Below are 23,762 nucleotides of genomic sequence, written 5' to 3' on the forward strand. Positions count from 1 at the left end.
AGCAGCTACAGCCTGCAGTAAATGCGGGAAAGGAGGGGCTTGTGGTTCCCTTGTGGGGTCAAGAAGGATTTGTGGGCACTTTCCTGGGTGGGGCCTGTGGTGAATGGAGCCGGGGCCCTCCTGGCCTGGCTGACATGTTCTCGCTGTCCCTCTTTGATTCTCCCCCTGGGGCCTGCCTGCCTCCTCAGGCCTTCTCCGAAGTCCAAAGGGAGGCTGCAGGGCCTCGAGCCCTCCCCACCTCCCTTGTCTTGTCCTGTGACTGACTTTCAGACCTCAGAGATGTCTTTCCACCTCAGCCAGGGGAGGCGTGAGGGTCCCCCACCCACACCCTGTGGAACACATTTGTCTTCCCAAACCTTTTCCCAGCCCCAGGGAAAGGGAGAAAAAAGAGAAGGGGGAAGAAGAGAGCTCTGGGCGAAGGAAAGCCCACCAAAAATGAGACGCTGGGGCTCACGTCTCTGCTACTTCCTGACACCTCACCTTTCCCCAGTGGCCTGCTGTTGTCCTTCAGGGGAGTGGGGCTGCCCCGCACACCTGCTCCATTACTGGGAACGTTACATTGCACAGGGGAGGATGCTGGAGCTTGAGGAGGGCGGGTCCCTGGCTCCACTGGCTAGTCAGTGGAAGGGTAGAGATTAAAATTCTGCCCCTGGTGTGGTGGGTGGGGAAGGAGCAGAACACGGCTGCCTATTTTGCAGATGGGCACATTGAGGGCTAGAGATTTAGTTAAGTGACCCTGCCCATAAACCACAGGTTGCACAATGAGTCAGGAATGGAACTTGTATGTGGGGGACTCTCAGTCCACAGTGGGCCTTTCTGATTTCACCTCTGGCCCCACAAGTTTGGTTTCTGAGACCCTACGGATCTTAAAGCACCTAAGGTAAACCTGTGGACATCAGTAAGTGCTTGTGGCCAGGATGGTTCCTGGCAAGCATCGTGTGAAATGCTGTGGAGGACAAAAAAAGAAAGGGCTGGGTGTGGTGGCTCACGCCTGTAATCTCAGCACTTTGGGAGGCTGAGGTGGGCGGATCACAAGGTCAGGAGCTCGAGACTAGCCTGGCCAACATGGTGAAACCTTGTCTTTACTAAAAATACAAAAATTAGCAGGGCGTGGTGGCGGGCACCTGTAATCCCAGCTAGTCGGGAGGCCAAGGCAGGAGAATTGCTTGAACCTGGGAGGAAGAGGTTGCAGTGAGCCGAGATTGCGCCACTGCACTCCAGCTTGGGTGACAGAGCAAGACTCTGTCTTGGAAAAATAAAAAAGAAAAAAGAAAGTCAGATGTGATTCTCATTGGTGGTGGTGATGGTGTGTTTCCAATCAGGTTGGTGAGATGAGTACTTGGAAATAGGAAACTCTTCGAACACTGACTATTTCAATATGTGGTAATGCCCCTGAGTGCCTTGAGAGCTGGGATGGATCAGAGCAGTTAAGAAAGCTTCCTGGAGGAGGAGGATTTGAGCTGGACCTTAAGAAGTGCTAGGAACTAAACTCATATCTGGAGGATGAAGATGGGTGGGGAGCGTGGGAATGGCAGCTTGAGTCAAGGCACAGAGGTAGGTCTGAGGAGGTGTGTGCCAAGTACAATGCAGAGGTTGGCGTGATGGGGGTGGCCTTGCTGGAGAGGAGTGGGCAATGACTCTGGAGAGGAAATGAGGGGTCAGATGGTGGAGGAGTTTGGTAGAGAAGTAGAGGCATTTAGACTTAGTTCTGTAGTCCAGGGAAGACTGACATTCAGTGTGGGCGGCTGCAATCTCTGCTCCTTCATTCACGGCAGACATGGATCATTGATCACTGCACGCTCCCTGCTGAACCCACACAAGGCCTCAGAGATTTGTTCCACCCAGAGCTCCAGGCTGTCCCCACCTATGGTCTGCCGTTGAGAGGAAACGTCATTGTTGTGGGTAATTGGGAGCCACTGCATGCTCTTGAGCAGGAGAATGGGTGTCAGAACAGGTTTTGTGTTCCTGGATCCTGGGTGAACTGCTTGTCATGATCCCACCAACCTTGACTCAGTTGCATTGGGGGATGGGCCCTCTGAAGACCCCAGGGCAGTGGGGTCTCTGACTTCACCCTGTAAACTCACCTAGTCCAGACCTGTCCCCCTGGGGAGAGGGCCCAGCTTTCTCATCGCAGAAACCAGGCAGAGGCCGGGGGTGGTGGCTCAAGCCTGTACTCCCAGCACTTTGGGAGGCCAAGGTCAGGAGTTTGAGACCAGCCTGGCCAACATGGCAAAACCTTGTCTCTACTAAAAATACAAAAATTGGCTGGGAGTGATTGTGCGTGTCTGTAATCCAAGCTACTCAGGAGGCTGAGGCAGGAGAATCATCTGAACCCGGGAGGCAGAGGTTGCAGTGAGCCGAGATCACGCCACTGCCCCCTAGCCTGGGCAACACAGTGAGACTCCGTCTCAAAAAAAAAAAAAAGAAACTGAGCGGAGACAGAAGTGGTCACGCCACTCAGGCAAGATTAAATTCTGAATGAGAACCTGGTTGGCTGCCTTCCTGTTGAGGGGAAGAGGAGGCCAGGGTTGGATGGGCACCGCCACCGATCCAGATTCTAATTTAGTGAGGTTAAATGCACCTTTAAAATGCATAGAGGCCCAAACAAAACTCATCTGTCATGGTTTTCAGGGTGAGAAAGATCCATCTATCCACCACCGATATGTATCTGAGTGTGAGTGTGTGTGTGTGTGTGTGTGTGTGTGTGTATATATTTTTTTAAACGTATATTTTTTTCTTCCCCCAAAGTAAGTATCGATTCTCACTGACTGTAAACAGGCCATATGAATGGTCTCAGGCATCCCAACTTCTGATTTCAACCATGCAGATAGGACTCTGAAATGACATTCCGCTATGGTTTGGGGCTTGTTAGTCATTGCTGATGTGTGTGTGTATGTGTGTATGTATGTGTGTGTGTGTGTGTTCTTGTGTGCGTGTTGGAATGGGTCAGTGAGAGGCACAGGTACTGGAAAGGTGGAAATAAAAATGGAGTCTTTCCACCTTCTGGGAGCTGCCATGGCCACCGAGTGAATGTGTGCGTCAGTTGTGGGTCTTGGAGGCTGGCCAGGGGAGAGGGAGCTTCGACTTGCCTGGAGTAGGGAGCTGCAGGGACCCCACTTTGCAGGCCCCTGGACCCCCACCCCCCCTCCATACTGCAGCTTTGTCTCACCTGGGGAAGCTTGTTGATAATCCCGCTGCCTGGTGAGTGCTAGGTCCGTGAGTGGCTGAGAGATATGTTTATTTCCTTTTAATATTGTTCAGGGTTCAATTTACCCAGTGGCATGTGAATAAATACATAAGAAAACCAAACCTTTGACAGGGGGAAATATGGAGTTTTCCTCCTATATTTCTGAGTAATATCTCAAAACTTTTGTGAGTCTTGAGGGCCTGCAGTGCTTGGCTAAGGAAAAGAAAAAAAACAAGGAAAAGAAAAAAAACATGGAAAAGAAAAACATCTCATTTCCTATATTTGTCAACAGTTTCATAGCAAGTGGAGAATATTCCATATAATGTGGCTCCATGCACCATCTGTGCTGACACCAGGTTCCCCGAGGTCTGTGGCTGTGTCTGAACTCAGGGAAGTATAACCTGTATAACTGTATCTCTGTAAAGGGGGCTGTTTTCTACTGCCCAGAACCCATTACCCACCAAATCTCCTGACACTAATCTCCTAGGCCTCGAAGATCTGGGCGTGAGGGTGGGGAGTTATTGCACAAAAATCGTTCAAATGCTCTGGCTCAGAACATAGCAGCAGTTAAGAAAAGAAAAAAAAAGGCAAATGAGGGAGAAGCTGTTACAGGCGAATGAAGTAGTCGGAGGCAAGAGCAGTGAGGTGAGGATGACAACTATACATTTGTCATCTGTGTACCTGTAAGACTTTGCTGAGACCCTACTGTGTGCAAGGCATGAGGAGAGCAGAGCAGATAGCAATAACAGCAGCAACAATGCCATCATGGTAATAGTCATAATAAAGTGGCCACCTCCTAGGTACTTACTAGGAGCTGGTCGCGGTGCTAGACCGAGTGGCTCAGAGTTGAGCGGCTGAGCTTCTTGTTCTCAGGGAGTTTACAATCTGGTGGAGGAGGAGGGATTGGGCTCAAGTGCCTGCTGAAAAATCCAAGGAGAGTTCTGGTCTTGAAGGATAGTTTAGACAACCTCAAATTAGGGAATTTTTAGAAACTTTGAAATTCAGATTCTGATGAATGCTTGCAATTTCAACACTGTCTTTCTAAGGGACTAAGGGCCAAAGTGACCAGGAACACTGATAATTTAGGCTTTCATGGGGTAATCTGCCAAATTTATCACAGATGGGATGGGCAAAGGAGTGAGGAGAGGAGGGGGCTGGGGAAATATGGCTGGGTGAAAAGGGGACATTCAGAGCTCAGAGAAAGGCGGGGGCAGGAAGAGAAGGGGGTGAGGAGACATCTGACCATGTGGCTGTGAAATGAATCAGGCCTGTGGCATGCAGATAACAGAGCTGGGGGATCCCAAGTCCCCCAGCCCAGGGTGCAGTTTTGGGAAAGGAACAGATGGGGGCAGTTGGCTGGCCAGGAGGCGTGTGCAGTGTTAACTGAGGTCTTCTGCATCCTGAAAGGAATCAGTGAAGGTGACTGAGAGTGAAATTGCTCCTTCAGTTGCAGGACAGAGTTTGAGGATGTGCTTCCCAAGGAGGGAGCAGGGAGAGGCAGGGGTCTGAGTGGAAACCAAGCGGTGGGTGGTGGGTGGAGGGAGATGGCGGGGAAATGCTGTCCTCAGGGGGCTCCCTGTCTCAGGCCTGAGTGGTGGATGACAATGAAGAGCCAGTTGGGGAGCTGTCCACACCTCGGGTGCTGAGATGAATTCCTAGAAATAGCCCTTTCTGGTCCATAGAAGTTGAAATCCTCCTACACAGTGGTTCTCAAAGTGCAGTCCCTGGGCCAGGCAGCATCAGAACCAGCTAGAAACCTGCTAAAAATGCAAATTCTCAGGCCCACCCCAGGTTTACTGAATCAGAATCTGTGTGGCAGGTGGGGGGAGGTTGTGCACAGCAATCTTTTTTTGTTTTTTTTGTTTTTTTGTTTTTTTGAGACAGAGTCTTGCTCTGTCACAGGCTGGAGTACAGTGACATGATCTCTGCTCACTGCAACCTCCGCCTCCCGGGTTCAAGCAATTCTCCTGTCTCAGCCTCCCGAGTAGCTGGGACTACAGGTGCACACCACCACGCCCGTCTAATTTTTGTATTTTTAGTAGAGACGGGGTTTCACCATATTGGTCAGGCTGGTCTTGAACTCCTGACCTCAGGTGATCTGCCCACCTTGGCCTCCCAAAGTGCTGGGATTACAGGTGTGAGCCACCACTCCCGGCCAGCAATCTGTTTTTAACAAGCCCTTCAGGAGATTCTGATGCCACTCACTTTGGAGAACCACTGTTCTCAATAGCTCTTCCTGTCCCCAATCCCAGGGCCCCAGTCCTTCCTCTGCAGTGCACACCCTGCACACAGCTCTGCCAGGCACTCAACGCCTGCTTCTGAAAGCACCAGAAGTTCGTTTTCTCATCTATGCTGAGCTCCACGAGGGAGGGCAATATCTTACTCAACTCTAAACTGCAAGTGCCCGGCACAGACCCTGGCACACAGTAGGTATGCAGGAAATCTTGTTAATAAGCAGATGGAAGGATGGATGGATGAATGCTAGAGAGGCAGCCAATGTGGTCTTTTAAAAACATAAATGAAATCAGGTCACTTTCTGGCTTAAAACTCTCCAAAGTCTCCCAGCATCTTTAGAATGAAATCCAACTCCTTATTATGGCTGATGGCCCTTGGCCTGGACCTTGTGGCCTCGTCACTCTAATTTATCCTGCTGTCCCCCTCAGCTGCTGTTCTTTGTCTCCCAAATACCCCCAAGTTCATTCCCGCCTCAAGCCTTTGCACACTGTACCCTCTTCCTGGAGTGCTCTTTACTCATATTGTCACACAATGGGCTTTTCTCCCTTTTCTCAGGGCTTGACACCTCTTCAGAGAGGCCTTCCCTGACTACCCACCTAAAGCATCACCTCCCACCCTGTTCCATTGCCTTGTTGGTTGGGTCAGTTGTTTCCCTCTTCATGGCATGAGTACAGGTGCCAAAAGTGTACTGGGAAGGATGTCCCCCGTTTCCGTATGTCCCTCCCAATGTCCTTCCACAGAAAAGAAAAATAACCCTTCATATACACAACTGACATTGCCTCAATTTTTGAAAACCTTCCTGTATTTGGATTTTAAGTAGAATCATTGTGTATACTTAGCAGACTCAGCTTTAAGATGAACTCCCTTCTAATCATCTTGTTGCCTCCGAGTCCCCTTTGGATAGGACTACTGGAACCGTCATGGACCAAGCCCCCTTAATCCTACCATGGTGGGAGTTATGGACCTGGGGTGAGAGATATTGGCCACTTGGAGAGGAAACCAGTTGTGAGCCAAGACTAACACGTTCAGAGAAATGAGGGAAGGATGAGTGCTTTGAGACTGGAGTGCAAGGTGCATTCTGGTTAATCAGAGAAGGCATTTACAATGCACTGGGAAGATTTTGAAGGGATGAAGACAACTAAGATAACCATAATAATAGTTATCCTGTATAGTGCTTGACTCCATGCCAAGCACTGTTCTAAAAGCTTTGCTCGTATTCATTTAATCTTATAAGAACCCTCTGAGATGGGTGCTGTTTTCACCCTCATTTTACAGGCATGGAAACTGAGGCACAGAGAGGTGAAGTAGCCTCTGCAAAGCTCCCCACTAGTAAGAGGTTGAGGCAGGATTCCAACCCAGGAAATCTGGTTTGACTCTTCCCCATCACCCTCTACGGCTTCTCGGATAAAGACATCAGCAGTACCCTAAGGTCTTTTCAGTTTCCCAAGCCTGTCCCCATACTCCAGCTGGCTCTCAGTGCCTCTGAGGTGGCCAGGGTAGGCGTTTCATCTGTGTTTCCTTTTTTTTGTTTTGTTTTGAGATGGAGTCTTGCTCTGTTGCCCAGGCTGGAGTGCAGTGGCATAATATCAGCTCACCGCAACCTCCACCTCCTGGGTTCAAGTGATTCTCCTGCCTCAGCCTCCCAAGTAGCTGGGGTTACAGGCGCCTGCCACCACGCCTGGCTAATTTTTGTATTTTTAGTAGAGACAGGGTTTCACCATCTTGGCCAGGCTGGTCTTGAACTCCTGACCTTGTGATTCACCCACCTCGGCCTCCCAAAGTGCTGGGATTACAGGCATGAGCCACCGAACCTGGCTCATCTCCGTTTTCTAGGTGAGGGTGCCGAAGCTGGTTAAGCAAACCACCCGAGGCTCCACAAAGAGGAAGAGGCAGAGTAGGGCTCAAAGCCCTGCCACCCAGCCTGCCTGCCTGTAGGAAAGCCTTTGGGGTCCCTGTGCTCCAACCATAGACCCCACGCCTGGGCCACAGGCAAATAGAGGACATCTGGGGAATGACAGTGAAAAGCCGGCAGGCAGGCAGCGTCCTGCTGCTCTCCCCCAGCCCACTCTCTCCCAGCCGTAAGATATATATAGTGCCAATGGAGAAACAACACGAATCGGGTGTTTGTCTGTAGCCCCTTCTGCAGATCCATCACAGAGCAGTGCTTGGTGCAAGATTTTGCAAACAGCTTGAGATTACTGAATTAATTAGAATAAAATTAATCAAAACACCCACCACAAAGGAACCTGAGAGTGTGGAGTGTGACTTGGGTGAGGGAGGAGGCGCAGCAGAGAGAGGGCATGGCAGGCTGGACTGGCTTCCTGCCTGGAGCCTGCTGGGGCAGGCCAAAAGCCTGAGGGGTGGGACCCAGATTCCTGCCCGCACTCCCACATGTTCCCCAGCCCCCGAGTCTGCACACTGGGTCTCTGTCCAGGCAGTACATTCTGTGGAGACTGAGCTTGGATCCTGGTGGGTGTTGGGCTGAGCCTTTAAGGAGGTGATGAATGGGAGGGGCGTCACCTGGCAGACAGTGCAACAGATTAGAGATCAGAAGACCCAGAATTCTGAGCATCATTATCCAGTTTTCCAGGATGGATAGTTTTGACTTTACTCACCTGCTTGTCCTTGTAAGTTGTACAAAACAGACCAGAAGTTAAGAGCATGAATCTCGGGCTAGACTGCCTGGGTTCAAAGCTTGGCTCTACTGCCTGCGAGCTATGTGACCTCAAGCAGTGACTAGCTGTGTACTCTCTCCAAGTCCTGGTTTCCTCATTTGTCAAATGCAGGTGCTAATAGCACTTCCCTTATGAAAACTGGTATACAGCAGTTGCTATAAAGGTACAAGCTGTTATCATCACATCTAACCAGTCAAGGGGCCTTGTCCGTCTTCCTTCAACTTGTCTTCACATTTCCTTTTCCTTCCTGCTGCTGCTGTCTCAGTCAGGCCTTCATCACTCCATTCCTTCATCCCATAAACATTTATTTATTTATTTATTTATTTATTTATTTATTGAGACGCAGTCTCGCTCTGTCACCCAGGCTGGAGTGCAGTGGCGCTATCTCGGCTCACTGCAAACTCCGCCTCTGGGGTTCATACCATTCTCCTACCTCAGCCTCCCGAGTAGTTGGGACTACAGGTGCCCGCCACCACGCCCGGCTAATTTTTTGTATTTTTAGTACAGACGGGGTTTCACCGTGTTAGCCAGGATGGTCTTGATCTCTTGACCTCGTGATCTGCCTACCTCGGCCTCCCAAAGTGCTGGGATTACAGGCATGAGCCACCGCGCCCGGCCCCATAAACATTTATTAAGCTCCCACGATGTGCCTGACACTAGACCAGAGCTTGGAGATGAAAAGCTAAAACCCAGCCCCTGCCTTTGTGGGGATCAGAGTTCAGGGGATGCTTCACAGAGAGCTTTGAGTTGCAGTTCTTGGGGCATGCAAGTCTGGGAAAGGCATTCCAAGCAGGGGGAATGGCATGTACAAAGCATTGCCACCAGAGTGAGTATCCTAAAACACGAATTTGATCAAGTCACGTAAGTTATGTCCTGGTTCAAGAACCTGGAATCAGCCCTGTTAGCTCACTGTAGTCAATATTGTAGTCAATATAAAGCCCTTTGCTTGGGTTTCAGGCCTCCCAAAATCTTCCTTCCAACACCCTCCTTCAACTGGGGGGCTTAGTGCCAATCTCCTCTCCTGTAAAATGATAGAGTTATCATGGAACTTAAATGGTTATGTGTATAAAGCAGGTGCTTGGTAAGTGAGCCCCTCCTCCCCTGCCAACACACACTAAGGCTGCTTGGTCTGGTTCTCTTTGTTTCAAGTTGTGCAGGAGGCAGCCCCACACAGAGTTCAGAGCGCTGGTCCTGGAGTGGGCAGAGTGATTTCTCATCCTGGCTTTTCCTCCAATGCAGGACTCCTGTGCCTTTTCCAAGGGGATCCTCCCTTTATTTCTGCCTCTGCAAAACGAAATGTGGAATTTCTCAATAGGGTACTGTGGACAAGTTGGGGGAAGGAATATCCCATGCAGGGTACAACAATTTAGCATCCCAGCAGCCCCACCTCTCCCAAACATCGAGGCAACCACCCCTCGTATTTCCAGCCCCACGCTCCCTGCCCCTTTCATGATCCTTTCCAGCTCTTACCTTCTAGCAATCGCCGACTCCTTGATTCTCGGTTTAATGCCTCCAGGGGACTCTGCTTTGTGCAACCCCTAACCCCCAAACTAGAGGAGTTTGGGGCATACATAAGGCAGGAAGCGGGAAGCCAGTGGATAGACTCCTGGTGGGAGCAGGGAGAGCCCAGGCTCACATTTGGCTCTGCCACTTACCACTGGCTGTGTGACACTAGGAAAGCTACTTAACCTCTCTGAGCTCCAACACTAGGCTCACCTGTAAAATGAGTGGTGATGGTAAAAGTACCCACCTCATAGTGCTATGGTGAAGGTTAAATAAGATAATAAATGTAAAGCACAGACCCTAGTATGTCATGAAATAATAAAAGGTTTGTTGGTTCTTCTTGGGCAAAATTGAACTCTCTCAATTTTCTCATCAAATAAGGATAATAGTGCTACCCCCCCAGGAATGTAGTGAGACCAAAGTCGATAATGCACACCCAGGCCTGGCATGCAGTTGGGTCTCAGCGCAGCACATCACCGGTGGGAGTGTAAATGATTCAGCACCTTGGGAGGTCCGTTTGTCATATGTTTTAAAATTACAAATGTGCATTCCTCTTGTCCCAATAATTCTATCTCTAGCTATTTTTCCTATAGTTTTATTTCCAAGTGTGTAAAATAACTTATGTACAAGATTTATATTAGTACATGACTGGAAATAACTCAAATTTCCATTCACTGAGAACTAGCTAAACCAATTATGGGACATAAATACACTGGAATACTATATAGCTTTAAAAAGGAATTAGGAAGTTCTTTCTGTACTCACACAGAAAGATCTCCAAGACACTTTGTTCTAGAGAAAAAGAAGAATGTGTTTGGAATGACTGCATTTATGTGCCTGTCTGTGCATAGACTATCTCTGGAAGGACTCATAGCAGATCAGTGACAGCAGCTGTTGTCTTCAGAGAGGGAAGCTGGGGCACAGGAAAAGAGGAAGGCTTTTGTGGATTTGGAACCATGTGCATATAAAAGCTACTGATATGTATAAAGCCAGGAACTGTAATAAGGCCAGGTCTGAAGTGAGCTCTCTACGCTGAGGGGATGATGTGAGGCTTGGCTCCCCAAGTCTCAGGCATATGGCCTGTTGCTCTTGCCATCAGCACACACTTGCAGGGGCTGAGAGGGGGGCTCAGCTGGGGACCAGGAAGTGCTATACCCCTTTGGGGCAGGCAGCAGCTCGGTCCAACCCTGGCACATTGGGAGGCCACTTTCCCTCAAGGGTTTCCACATGTTTGCACGTAAACTGCGGCTGTGGTACCAAGTGCCTGATTGCTCTGCCTGGGACCATGCCACCCAAGGGTTCTATGAGTGTGACTGGAAACGGAGAAAATATCACAGATGGCCCTAGCCCTGTGCCTCTGCTCTCTGCCTGGAGCAAAGGAGCTGCTGCTGTACCTCTGAAGGAATGAGGTTTCCATTTCTGAAGCAGGATCCAGCCCCTCAGAGGGAAAAGAGGGAGACAGATGGAGATGTAGAGTCTGTGGCATCAGACAGACATGGCTTCAAATCCCAGCTGGGCCACTCACCTGCCGTGTGGTCCTGGGCAAGGCATTTACCCTCCATTGGCCTCAGTTTCCACATCTGTAACATGGGCACAATCACACTCACTTCTCAGGTGGTTGTGAAGAGCGAAGGTAGGCTAGGCACAGTGGTTCATCCCTGTAATCCCAGCACTTTGGAGGCCGAGGCAGGAGGATTACTTGAAGCCAGGAGTTCGAGAACAACCTGGGCAACATAGTAACACCCCACCTCTACAAAAAATTGTAGCCAAACGTGGTGGCTCATGTCTAGTTCTAGCTACTTGAGGGGCTGCGGTGGAAGGATCTCTTGAGTCCAGGAATTGAAGGCTGTAGTGAGCTGTGATTTCATCACTGCACTCCAGCCTGGGTGACAAAGTGAGATGCTGTCTCGAAAAAAAAAAAAAGAAAAAGAAGAACAAAGGTACATTTGTGAAGTGCATTAGCACAGAGTAATAACTGAGGGAAGGATTTGGGTGCAAGCAGTTTATTGGAGAGTGATCCTGAGGAGCACTGGGTGGGGAAGCCAGGGGCAGGAGGGAAGACAATAAAAGGTGTGTGAATGAGCAGTTAGCCTCCTGGGTACAGGGCTCAATCCTGCTGAACCTCTGCGAGGCTGTGCAGAACAAGCCTCAGAGCTATCTCAGAGGGACCACTGGGGTATTTATATGCCAACTCCCTACAGTCATCAGGTTGAGGGCTGCTCTGAGCCATTTACACTCCTTGCACTTTCAGCCTGCATGGAGCTCAGGGCAAGGACACTGGAGTGATGGGGTAGGGGTGTGGAATCAAAGAAACCTATCAGGCAGGGCACAGAACCACAGGTGCTTGGAGTCCAAGAGCCAGGCATGGGACTAGTGAGGGCCAGGCGTATAAAGACGGAGCACTGATATCCCTGCCACAAGTTCTTTGGCATGTGCCAGGCACTGTTTTAAGCCCTTTAAAAATGTTAACTCACTTAATTCTTACTACAACACAATGAGGTGAATGAAGACAGAGACATAGAAAAGTGGAGAAACTTGCCCAAGTTTACCCACCTAGAAGAAGGAGTCGAGATTTTAACCAAGGAAGTCTGGTTTATTGGGTCTAACGGGACTTAGAGACCATGTAGGTCAATACCTTCATTTCATGGTGAGGAAATCAAAGACCAGAGAGGGCAAGCAATTTATCTAAAGTCACACAGCTAGCTAGCGACAGGACTAGGACTTGAACTTAGATCTCTGTTCCTTCCTTGACACGCCACCTGCTTAGCCTTAGCCTTTTCTCCTCTGGGTTGCCAGACTCAGGTGGGGCTGGGGTGTGGGAGGTGGCTTTCTGCAGAGCACTGGGTGCTGCAGTGCGGAAGCCAGGAGGCCATTAATCGGCCGGGAAGGCGGGCATAGCACAATCAGATTATGATCTTTAAGATGCATGCTTTGAATCTCAAAATCAGCGAAAGAATCAGGCCCCAGAGGAGGCGTGTGTCATCTGTCCCTGCTTTTTAACCCCAGGCTGGCATCAAAGAGGAAAAGATGAGCTTGGCTCACTAGGGTGTGAAATTTCCTTTTTGTCTCCTGGGGTGGGGAGGGAGAGATGAGAAATTGCGCTGCATCCCATGTGTAATTATAGGCTCTAGAATTTCTTGAGGATTATGTTGCTCAAAGAGACTCAGTGGGCTCTGTGTGGTATTGCTGGGCCCCGGTGGACATGCCTCTCAGTAAACTAAGGGAGACTAGGAGCGGGGTGTGTGTGTGTGTGTGTGTGTGTGTGTGTTTGTGTGTGTGTGTGCGCGCATGTGTGTGGACGAATGCAAGGAGAAAGCACAACTGACAAAATGTAAATTAACTCTTGCAGCTTCATATTTTTCAGAAAAATCAGAGCAGGGGCTGGCTGTCTTCACCCAGAGATAAACTTCTAGAATCTTTGCCCTTGAGTTACCAAGAGGTGTCCTTGCCAGACTCTTAGCAGGTTGCTGCGGACATGTCTGGCAAGACAAAGGTGACCGACTTGTTCCCGTTTTCTAGGGACTACCCAGTTTTAGCAATGAAAGTCCCACGTCACAGGAAACCTCTGAGTCCTGGACAAATCAAGATGGTAGGTCACCCTAGGTATGACCCTTCAGTCCCTACCCTGGCCAAGCCTGGACCAAGAGAAGTCAGCTGTGTCAGAAGACTGGGCTGGCAGTGGCTGGATAAGGTCACGGGCAAGTGCAGGCCATCCAGCCAGGTTCCAAATCCATCTCTAATTCTCATCTTGGGATCCCCTGCCTTTATCTGACTGCTCCCTCAAGTAGGGTCACACCCCAGTCAGGGGCCGTTCCTGCTCTGGGAAGGGGGTGGTCCATTATTCCCTCATGGGTCTGGTTAGTCTGGCTGGCAGAGCTGTGTGCCTGGGGTGAGGAGAGGGCAGGACCAGTGCTGAGGCCAAGCTACAAGTGCTGTGCAACTTGGGAAAGTCCTTTTCCTTCTCTGGGCCTCAGTTTCATAAGGGGTTGGGCTGAGAGATTGCTGTTTTGTTTTTTTTTTTTTTTGGGAGGGGGAAGATTTATGTTTAAATTATGAAAGTAATACAATTGTTAAAAAAATTTAACAGTACATAATGTAAGATGAGAGGTTAAAGTCCCTTTCTGCTTCTCCTTATCCTGTGGGACAACCATTGCTAACAGTCTCTTTTTATCTTTCCAGACATTTTCTATGCATATGCAAGCATGTGAGTATATATAGCCTTTATTTAAAATGTAACACAAATGAGACTGTACTTTACATGCTATTCTGCAACTTGCCTTTTCTGTTTAACAATATATCCTGGACATCTTTCCATGTCCCCATACACATAAATCTCCCTCGTTCTTGCTGCAGAATGTTCTGCGGGAAGGATGCACTCTTGTTTGTTTAACTAGAACTGCTGGTTTCCAAGGTCCCTACTAGCTCAGAGCCCACCATCCAGGCAAAAAGAAAAGCTGGAGGGGGCTGTGGAACAGGACTGGGGAATATCAGCAGATTCTCAGACTAGGGAGGCTGGGTGTCTGCCCCAGCTCTTCAATAAGAGACGTAAAATGATTTAGAGATGGGTGAGGAGGAACCAGTAACTCCTGGGTCCGGGAAATTAGGCATGGGGTGGGGGCAGGGGCTTCTAAAGATACACGGAACACCCTGCCTGGCACCGAGGTAGGGCCGCAGACACAAGGCTCTCTGCTAATGCAATGTGATGGGCCTGCAGCCCCTAGTAAGTTTTTCCATTTCTTTGTCTTTCCTGAGAGAGGCTCATGATTATCGCCTTCTAGGTCACCAGGAGCAGAGCACAGAGGGACAACACAGCTTTTGCGCTTCCAGCTGGCTCCCATCAAGAAGTTAGAAGGGAGCCTGCAAACACATTTCCTGATATCATCTCTCCACCCCAGAATGACTTTCCCTGGTAGAGCTGGGGGAGGGGAGGCGGGCAGCAGGCCCCCCAGGAGGCCCTGGGCAGGAATATTAATACTCCAACTTCCCAGCACAAGAGGGAGAGGGAGGAGGAGCGGCCACGGCGCAGTCCGGTCCTGGGGGCCCTGGAAGGTGGTTGCTGAGCAGCCCGTGGGAGGCACGGATCCGCCAGCTCACGGCGGCAGGGGCCGCCCGAGTCCTAATGAAAACATCTAGCTCCTGGCAGGGCGCAGCCGACACATCGCCCTGCCTTCTCGGCCACCTGAGAGAGGATGGGCGCCGCACGCGGATACCCAACCTGCCGGGTTGTGCTCGCAGTGACATCGCTTTTCTCCCGGCAAGTGCATCCATCTCGCTGGGTCTGGATAGATAACACAATCTCTCTGCCCACACCCCATTTGCTGGGAGACAGCCTGGGCTTCTCCATTTTTTATGGGCTCACTTAGCTTGGAGGAAATCCAGAGGTCAAAGCCGGCGCAGACGCTCCAGTCACCTTGCCCGTCCGGGCGCGCAGCCATTCCGAAACGGGCTCACCCACGGGGCCCTAAATTACGGCGATTACACTGCAATTCGCAGCGCGATATTACTTTGATACACTACCTGCTGCAGCTTGGCCCGGGAGGCGTGCATTATTTACCAGGGAGGCTGTCCGTACTGCGCACCAGAGCTGACAGCGTTCCGCGGGGTCCCTCCTGTCCCTACAGCCCCGCCTTCGCCCGCGGTGCGGGGTCTGGAGGCAGTGGGGCGGGGGCGGGGGGTCATTGGAGCAGCCCCGCTCTCTCGGAGTGACCGTTTCCTGAACGCAATATAGCCCGGAGAGGACCCAGTGGCGGAAGCGGCAGCTGGCGATGAGGTTGGGGGTTAGTAGGTGGGAACAAGTGCTGAGCCCGCAGCTCCTCCTGGCTCTTAAGGACACCCAGACCCTCCTTAGCCGGCCTATAAGGGCCCTTGTTGCGCGCGCGCAGGGACCCACACAGAGGGCCTGCCCAGGGGTGCGAGGCTGGTCCCTGGCCCCTGGCCAACTGTTAAAACGGCTAGCAGCCGGCTAACCCCACCGGCAGGCTCCAGGATTTAGCCTGTGGCGGCTGGTGGCGGAGATGGAGGGAACTCAGGCTACCCTCTTCCTCGGGCCCTGGAAGCTGCGTGCGCCTCAGCTGAGGCCTGATTTCGCCGTGGCTGGGGGCTGGGGCCGGAGTTGGGCCCGGCTTCTCTCCGGCTCCCCCATTATGGTTTGGCATCAGCATCTAGATTGCAGGTTACTTCTGCTTTTATCCAAAGCGGTCCTTAAGGGAGATGGAGTTCTGATTGAAATCCAGTCAATTGGCGCCGTGGCTCAGAGGGCCCAGCGTGAGCACACTTGTAGGGAAATTGCCCTGGGTCTGAGAGGAGGGGCAGGGGTGGGGGAGGGAACAGGACCCTCAGGCCTGCTCTGGAGCCTGTGAACGCGCTGCTGCGAGGACTTTAGCGGATGTGCTCAGGTCGGTATCCGCGGCAGTCCTGGAGGGAAATCCGCTCTCCTTCTCCAGCTCCCTGGGATTGATGGAACCAGAAACCTCAAGCAAGGGATCCCCAGAGGTCACTGCGTCCAGTCTCCAGCCTCAGACAGTGTCTGGGTAGTGGAGGAGGGGCCGAGTCTGTGGGACCGAGCTGTCTGCTTTGGTGGGTGAATGAGGGTGGACTTCTGGGGTCTGGGTTCAGATGTGGATTAGTTCCAGGACTAGTTCCTGTTACTCGCAGGCGGGGAGAGGTCACGGTCCCTGCTGAACACATCTGGCTGTGTTCAGTCCTGAACTGCCCTGGGCTCCTCAGCAGTGTGCACAGGGGTCTGGCCTCCAAATTTCTTGTTAACAGCTGGAGGAGCTGGCCTGGGCTTCAAGGTGTGGAGGGGTTCCTGGAAGGAAGCAGATGGGCACAGGGAGGAGAAGAATGACAAATCCATGCTTCCCCAATGCTGGGGAGAGAATATGGTGGTGGGGAGGAAGCATGGAGACCAGCAGCATTCCCGGGAATGCTTCTGGAAGTATCCCAGAAATGTCAAGAGCTCATTCTGCCAGCTCTTCCGGGGCCAGCAAAGAACATACATATCATTTCTCCATCCACTTTGGGACCTGCCTGAGATGAACATATGTTTTAAAAGGAATCCCAATTGCTGCAGGAGCAGATGGTGCTACAGGGGCAGGCAAGGGCAGGAGAAAGAATACTGGCTGGCAGTAGGGTAGGAGTCCTGGGCTCTGCCTTGCCCCTTCCTCTTACCAGCCGTGTGAGCTGTGTGGCTGCGGGCAAGTCACTCCCCGGCTCTGCACTGCCCCATTTTCCTTGTGAAGAATGAGTAGATCCCCTGTAGCATGCAGGATGAGCTGAGGCCTCACTCCCCTGCGGTGGAGAGGACAGAACACTCTCTCCATCAGCAGGGAAGACAGATTTTCCTATTTATTAGCCTGTTCAGCTGGCAGACACAGGGACTGTCCTCTAGGCCATGGGGTGGGGAAGAGGGGGACAGAGCCCCACACCAGCCACCGCTGTGTCCATCCTCTGCCTGTGGCTGTTTGCCTGATTGATTTGTTTGGTGGCCTCCCTGGCTGGGATTGGGTCCCTGTGTCCTCCTGCACATTTGCCTCTGGTCCCTCTCTGTGTGGTCAGGAGGGGGAGCTCTAGGTGTAGGGGCGGAAGAGACTGGAACATCTATCCATCACAGACTGACTCTTGGGCTTGGCAAGGATCCTAACAACCACGGGGTCCACCTGCCACCTTGTGCTCCGGGCCCCTCCCCAGAAGCTCCCCCTGCAGTGGGAGGCTCACTGCCTTTCGCTGAGCCACTCCCAGAAAGTTCACCCTTTTCTGGATCCCAAGTCGAGTCCCTTGTGTCATCTCTCATTCATCCTAGCTCTTCTTGTTGGCCTAGGTGTGAACTCCATGCCGACAGGACCACCCTTCAGATGTTTCAGGGCAGCGATCTTCTTCACCCCCCACTCCACCTTCTTGGGGCAAAACCTGCCTAGTATCCTCCCTGCTGCTTCCCAGTCCCCTCACACTCTAGCTCTGACAAGAAGTGATTGAGCTTCCAGTCAGATGTCAGAGGCCCTGGTCTCCAGGGAGCTTCTAGTCTGGGAGACAGTCTTCCTAGGACCTAAAGAATGAATAACAAAACCACACAGGCGCTTGGGACTGTTGGATTTCCAACTGGTATGGCTGCTGGTCTGGAAACCTCCTCAAAGGTGAGTGGGTTTAGTCGTCTTCCAGGTAGAGAAGTCTTCCTGTTCTCTCTGAAACAGCTATGCTCCCCCTCCTCAGAGACTGTGGGACTACTGGGTGCTCCGATGGGGCTGGTGCCTGCTCCGGAGAGAAGTGGGAGAGAATACTTTCCAGTTCTTCCCACCTCCATCCCCATCCATCCTGGTGTGGGTACCACAGAAACCTGAGGTCCGGGGGGAAGCTTTCCACAGTGGGACCACCTCAGTGTCTTCAGTCCCCAGGGCACCTACTTTTTCTCCTGACTTCCAGAAGATGTTCCCAGAGGGGCTGGTCTACGCTGCAAGAGTGGGCCCGCCACATCTAGGCCTCCACCCCGCCCCCAGCTCTTAATTTATTATTAACTCTGGAACTGACTTTGAAATTATGGAAGGCCATGTTGTTTCTTTCCTCTGCATCTCTTATGGTCCCCAAGGGGAGGCGAGCTGAGAGCGCCAGATACACAAATATGCAGCGAAAACCCTGTGGATTTTTGGTTCTAGCAAGGGGAAGGAAATTAGCTGTAATAAGCTGCTGTCGCCTCACTGGAAAGCCTCCAGCACAGACCCTCGGAGGGGCTCCTGGGCCCCCTTCCTCTGCTCTCCCCACTTCCCGGCTGCATGGCTGGAGATCTCTGTCTTCAGGTTCCCCTGCAGGGGAGTGGCCTCCTCCCCACCCAGTCCTGTGACATCACTGATGGAGATGATCAATATCCCGGGCCTGTGAGGAGGAGGAGGAGGAGGAGGAGGCTGCAGGCACACAGAGAAGTGGTCTCTGGCCTCTTCCCAAGCCATTAGCTTGAATGGTGGTAGGAGAGGCAGGTGGGAGTCAATTTCCATTCTCCTAGAATTACTGGAAGGCAGAGGGTTATTTGGAAGTTTCTGAAAGGTGTGAGGTATTCATTGGCCCTCACACAAAATGATCAGTAGGCTCTGGTCTTTCCTTTTTCCTCTCCTGAGGAGAGCCAAGGGCTAAAACCCTTAAGTGACTACCCAACAGCAGCAGCTGCACTTAGGCAGAAAATAGCCTGGGCTGTGACTGGAGCCCTGGAAGGAACTAGTTCTAGCCCTTTGCTGGCTAACTTGGCCCATCCTGATCTGGCATTGGGCTTCTCTCTGCCTTCTAATGCAAAGAGCATAACTCAATCAAATGGCAGATATGATGTTAAGCATTCATTGAATTGAGTGGTTAAGTTTCCCTATAACTTGCTGTGTGACCTCTGGTGAGTCACCTAACCTCTCTGGGCTTCACATACTTTATATGTAAAAGGAGAGCAGGGGTGAGATGAGTGCACCATTTCTAAGACCCAGGAGTAATCATGCTGGGACACATGTTTTATAACCGTGGCCCAAACGCTCTTTCCTTCATGTCCACCAGCTAAAATGTTGGGCCTCACTCGCCAGTAATGCTATTACATGGAAGGTTTTACAGCCAACAGGACAGTCATGAGCTTTCACTACTAATAATTATCTTTGTGATTTAAAATTTTAGCAATAAGATGGATTCTTACCAATATTACTATGTATTAGTCTGTTTTCACATTGCTATAAAGAACTACCTGACACTAGGCAGTTAATAAAGAGAAGAGGTTTCATTGACTCACAGTTCAGCGGGCTGTACAGGAAGCATGGCTGGGAGGCCTCAGGAAGGTGCATGGGAAGCAAGCACCTCTTTACATGGTGGCAGGAGAGAAAGGGCAAAGGGGGAGTGCCACACACTTTTAACCAACCAGATCTCATGAGCCAGCACTAGGGGGATGGTGCTAAACCACTAGAAACCACCCCCATGATCCAATCACCTCCCACCAGGCCCCACCTCCAACACTCGGGATCACATTTCAACATGAGATTTGGGTGGGGACACAGAGCCAAACCATACCATACCGTATATTTTTACTTTTTAAAAAACTTCCTAAGATTTTTCCCTTGGAGAGACAACAGGCTGTAAGAGTGAAGAGTGTGAGCCCAGGAGTCTGTCTGCCTGGATTTGAATCCTGGCTCTGCCACCTACCAGCTTTGTTATCTTGAGGGTGTCCCTTCACTTCTCTGTGCCTCCGTGTCCTCATCTATAAAGTGAGAAAAATGGCTGGGCGTGGCGGTTCAGGCCTGTAATCCCAGCACTTTGAGAGGCTGAGACGGGTGGATCACCTGAAGTCAGTTCGAGACCAGCTTGGCCAACATAGTGAAACCCCGTCTCTACTAAAAATACTGTAGTCCCAGCTACGGGAAGCTGAGGCAGGAGAATTGCTTAAGCCCAGGTGGTGGAGGTTGCGAGGAGCCGAGATTGCGCCACTGCACACCAGCCTGGCTGACAGAGATTCCATCTCAACAACAACAACGACAACAAAAAACAGCGGGGAAAATAATACAACACAAAGCTGCTGTGGTCTGAAGGGCTTAAAACAGTACCTGGTGCATAGTTAGCGCAAGCTTACTGAGTGTTGAGTGTTATGACTGTCAATGATAATAATAGAATGCCTTTGAACCCTTCTCAGGAGAAGCAGCCTTTTTATTTCCTCATGTTGGCTCCTGCATCTTTTTTAGAGTGATCAATTAGACACATATACTTTCTGAAATTCTGAGGGCACCCAGTGGGATGACCTTTAAGGTATACTTCCAGCCAGAATGTTGGGGGTGGTGTGTGTGTGTGTGTGTTTCTGGCTAATAGTATACACTGGTTAACTGAGAATAGCCCATTCCTTTTAGTTTCGTTCTCCTACAGTTGAACATTGATTTGAAATGCACAAATCCTGTCCCTTGCCTTAGTGGAGTTATTAGTATTCCTTTCTGAGGAGGCCATAAGGTATTATCGGCAGGCGCCGTAGGTAGGCTGTCAGAAGGGCGAGTCAGTTCTGCCTCTTCCCCCGGCTTCCACATCTGTAAAATGGGGGCAATAACACTTAGAGGGCGTGGGGGCTTTCCATCCTCACAAGGAGATCTCAGGTGAGATGATGGCTCCAAGATAACTTTTTAAACTGTAACATGCCGGTCACCCAACATGGCATATCCTCCTCACCACAGAGCCTCTGCACCCTGGGAACTCTTTTTCAGGACAAGGTGTCACCTTATCCCAGGTCCCTGGAGGGGAGGCCCAGGAGGTAAAGGATTAGGATATTGTTTTGTTCCTTGCATTCTTTTCTGATCTTGTTTTATCTTAAAAGTTAAAACAAAGATCCAGTTAATGGATAGTCCCATGAATTCAGACTTCAGAGGTCGGGTGTGCCTGTGTGTATTGTGGCTTCCCCATGGGCCCGGCTTTGACCAATGCCCTTGTAACAAGCATCTTAGTTCCCAGAGCTCATGTCTGCACAACACCACACACTTTGTGGATGTAGACATTCATTCGTTTGACAAATATTTATGGAGAAACTGCCAAATGCTGTTCTAGGCACTGGGGAGATAGCCATGAGTGACACAAGGTCCCTGCCCTCGTGGAGCCCATGCCGAGAGGGAGAGAGACTGACAACAAATAGGAAGATACATAAAAAGGATTTTTTTTTCATGATGATGAGTGCCTTGAAAAAAAGAAACCGGGGGAGTGTGATAGAAAGTGACTTGAAGGGCAAGTGTCCTTCCTTAGGTGTGGTCAGGACAGGACAGATTCTGCTGAGTGGGCCACTTTATGTAACAGAGATAGTCCCAAGTCCTTTCTCTTTAATAGAAGTACTACTGCTACCATGCATAAGGACAATGACAGTAATTAACAGTTACTACTTGCTGATGCCACACCCTGTTCTGAATGGTTAGAAGAATCAAATCCTGGCCAGGTGCAGTGCCTCATGCCTGTAATCCCAGCACTTTGGGAGATGGAGGCAGGAAGATCTCTTGAGGCCAGGAATTTGAGACCAGCTTGGGCAACTTAGTGAGACCCAATCTCTAAAAAAACACTTTAAAAAATTTAGTCAGAAGTGGTGGTGCGCACCTGTAGTCCCAGCTAATTGGGAAGCTGAGGTGGGAGGATCCCTTGAGCCCAAGAGTTCGAGGCTGCAGTGAGCCGTGAACGTACCACTGCACTCCAGCCTGGGTGACGGGGAAAGACTCTGCCTCAAAATAAACCACAAAAAGGAATCAAATCCCCCCAACAACCCAGGTGGAGGGTATCATTATTATCCCCACTTTACCAGTGAGGAAACTGAGGCACAGAGAGGTTAAGCAACAATGCACAGCTAACAATGAATGAAACTGGAATTGGAGCGTCCTGATCAGTTTGAGAATATTGGTGCTTTGGGGGTCTATTGTATGAGTGTTTAACTGCCATTTGAATAGTTATGCTCCATTAAGTATTCTTCATTCAATTTGACCCATTTTTTAAATGAAATTGGTAATTTGTAAGTTTTATCTCATTTGAGTGAAGAGGGCTTCCTTTGGGAGTTGGGAGGCGGGTGGTTCAGGAAGGTTTGTAGCTTCCAGGATGGTAAAGGTAGAGAAATCTTGAAGTTGTGGAATAGGAGAGCTGCAAAGGCTCCATTTGGGCCTGGTCACTTACTGTGTAGATTGAAACAGAGGGCCCAGAGAGGGACTAGAGTCACCCAAAGCCACATGCCACACACACTGTGGCCCCCTTCCCTCCAGCCTTCTGCACATTTTGAAGAGCATGTCAGATTCTATTAAAAGTAACCAAGCACAGTGCTCCAACATGGTTTCGGTCTATTTATCCAGGGACACCACGGCTTTGGAGGCAGCAAACATGCCCATTTGTTACTATTTGCAAAGATGGTGTACACCAAACATGGGCTTTCCGTAAACAAATTAAAAAGTAATAAAGTGGCCCCATCTGCATACTAGAGCAATGTGCTTCCATTTTAATGAAGCTTGCTATAGAAAAGCCATTTGATGGCTTGTCAAAAGCGTGAATGCCTGTGGCTGAACGTGGAAGTGTGCTGTGGTGCAAAGACGTAGTCCTTTCTTCCTCCACTATGCACAGGGCACCTGCCGCACCTGCTGCAAGGACCTGGTCCTGCCCCTAGGCCATCTGCTATGCCAAGGAGACCCTGTGTGTGCATACAATACAGTTAAATATCAAGGTCAGTCATCACAAGAGGGTTCACGGGCCAAATGAACAGTAATAATAGCAATACTATTTAATCAGCGCTGGCTGATATCTGTGCTGGAGATCTTCTGTTTGCTCCTCCAAATCCACTCTCCCCCCTCTTCTGCCCTGCACTGTGCCCCGGGAGGCTGACTCTGGATTGCATCCTGGGACCTTCTCTGGGTGGTGTTACCCAATGATGGGAGACTGGAGGGAGGAAGGTGAGTGAGGTTGGGGTAGATATTTTGGGATGGCACTGGCTGCCTCCTCAATGTCCATGGTACCTGTCATGGCCCCTTGCCTATAGCATAGTTTTTTTTTTTTTTGAGACAGAGTCTCACTGTGTCGCCCAGGCTAAAGTGCAGTGGCACAATCTCGACTCACTGCAACCTCCAGCTCCCAGGTTCAAGTGATTCTCCCACCTCAGCCTCCCGAGTAGCTGGGGTTACAGGTGCCTGCCACCATGCTCAGCTGATTTTTGTATTTTCAGTATCGACAGGGCTTCACCAGCTTGGCCAGGCTGGTCTTGAACTCCTGAACTCAAGCGATCCACCCACCTCAGACTCCCAAAGTGCTGGGATTACAGGCGTGAGCCACCGCGCCTGGTCTACAGCATAATTTTGTCTCTGGGTTCCTTTGACTGCTCCCTCCCCTTTCCTCTCTATCCTTCCTATGGATGGCTAGCTCCCTATCCTGGTTGGCCCAGGTGTTCTACGCTGTTCCTTGTTGCTTTCCTCAACCCAGCCCACACCTATGCAAACGACCCCTTTGGTAAATGCCTGAACAGTTAGAATGACCCACCTGTTTCCTGCCAGGACCCAGGTTAACACAGACTGCCTGAGCCAAGCCTTCACAGAAGTGTTCTCCATCCTCAAAACAACTCTCTGAGGGAGGGGATATTATCAGCCCCATTGGTGGGTGAGGAAACTGAGGTTTAACTTGCCCAAGGTCGAGGAAGTGGCAGAATTTGAACCCAGTTCTGTCTGGCA

The 23,762-nt window shown here is 50.6% G+C and overlaps 1 protein-coding gene across 1 annotated transcript; it reads left to right on the forward strand.

The window, feature by feature from the left end:
- Positions 1–1,509: 1,509 nt before the first annotated feature.
- On the forward strand, positions 1,510–14,733 carry LOC109027236 (putative uncharacterized protein FLJ45825). Its single transcript, XM_019028991.4, has 4 exons — positions 1,510–1,554; positions 13,120–13,189; positions 13,780–13,804; positions 14,379–14,733. The coding sequence occupies exons 1-4, from the start codon at positions 1,510–1,512 to the stop codon at positions 14,731–14,733; spliced, it is 495 nt and encodes a 164-aa protein (XP_018884536.3).
- The last annotated feature ends 9,029 nt before the right edge of the window (positions 14,734–23,762 follow it).

This window comes from Gorilla gorilla, chromosome 5 (assembly GCF_029281585.2).
Source record: "Gorilla gorilla gorilla isolate KB3781 chromosome 5, NHGRI_mGorGor1-v2.1_pri, whole genome shotgun sequence".
NCBI lineage: Eukaryota > Metazoa > Chordata > Mammalia > Primates > Hominidae > Gorilla > Gorilla gorilla.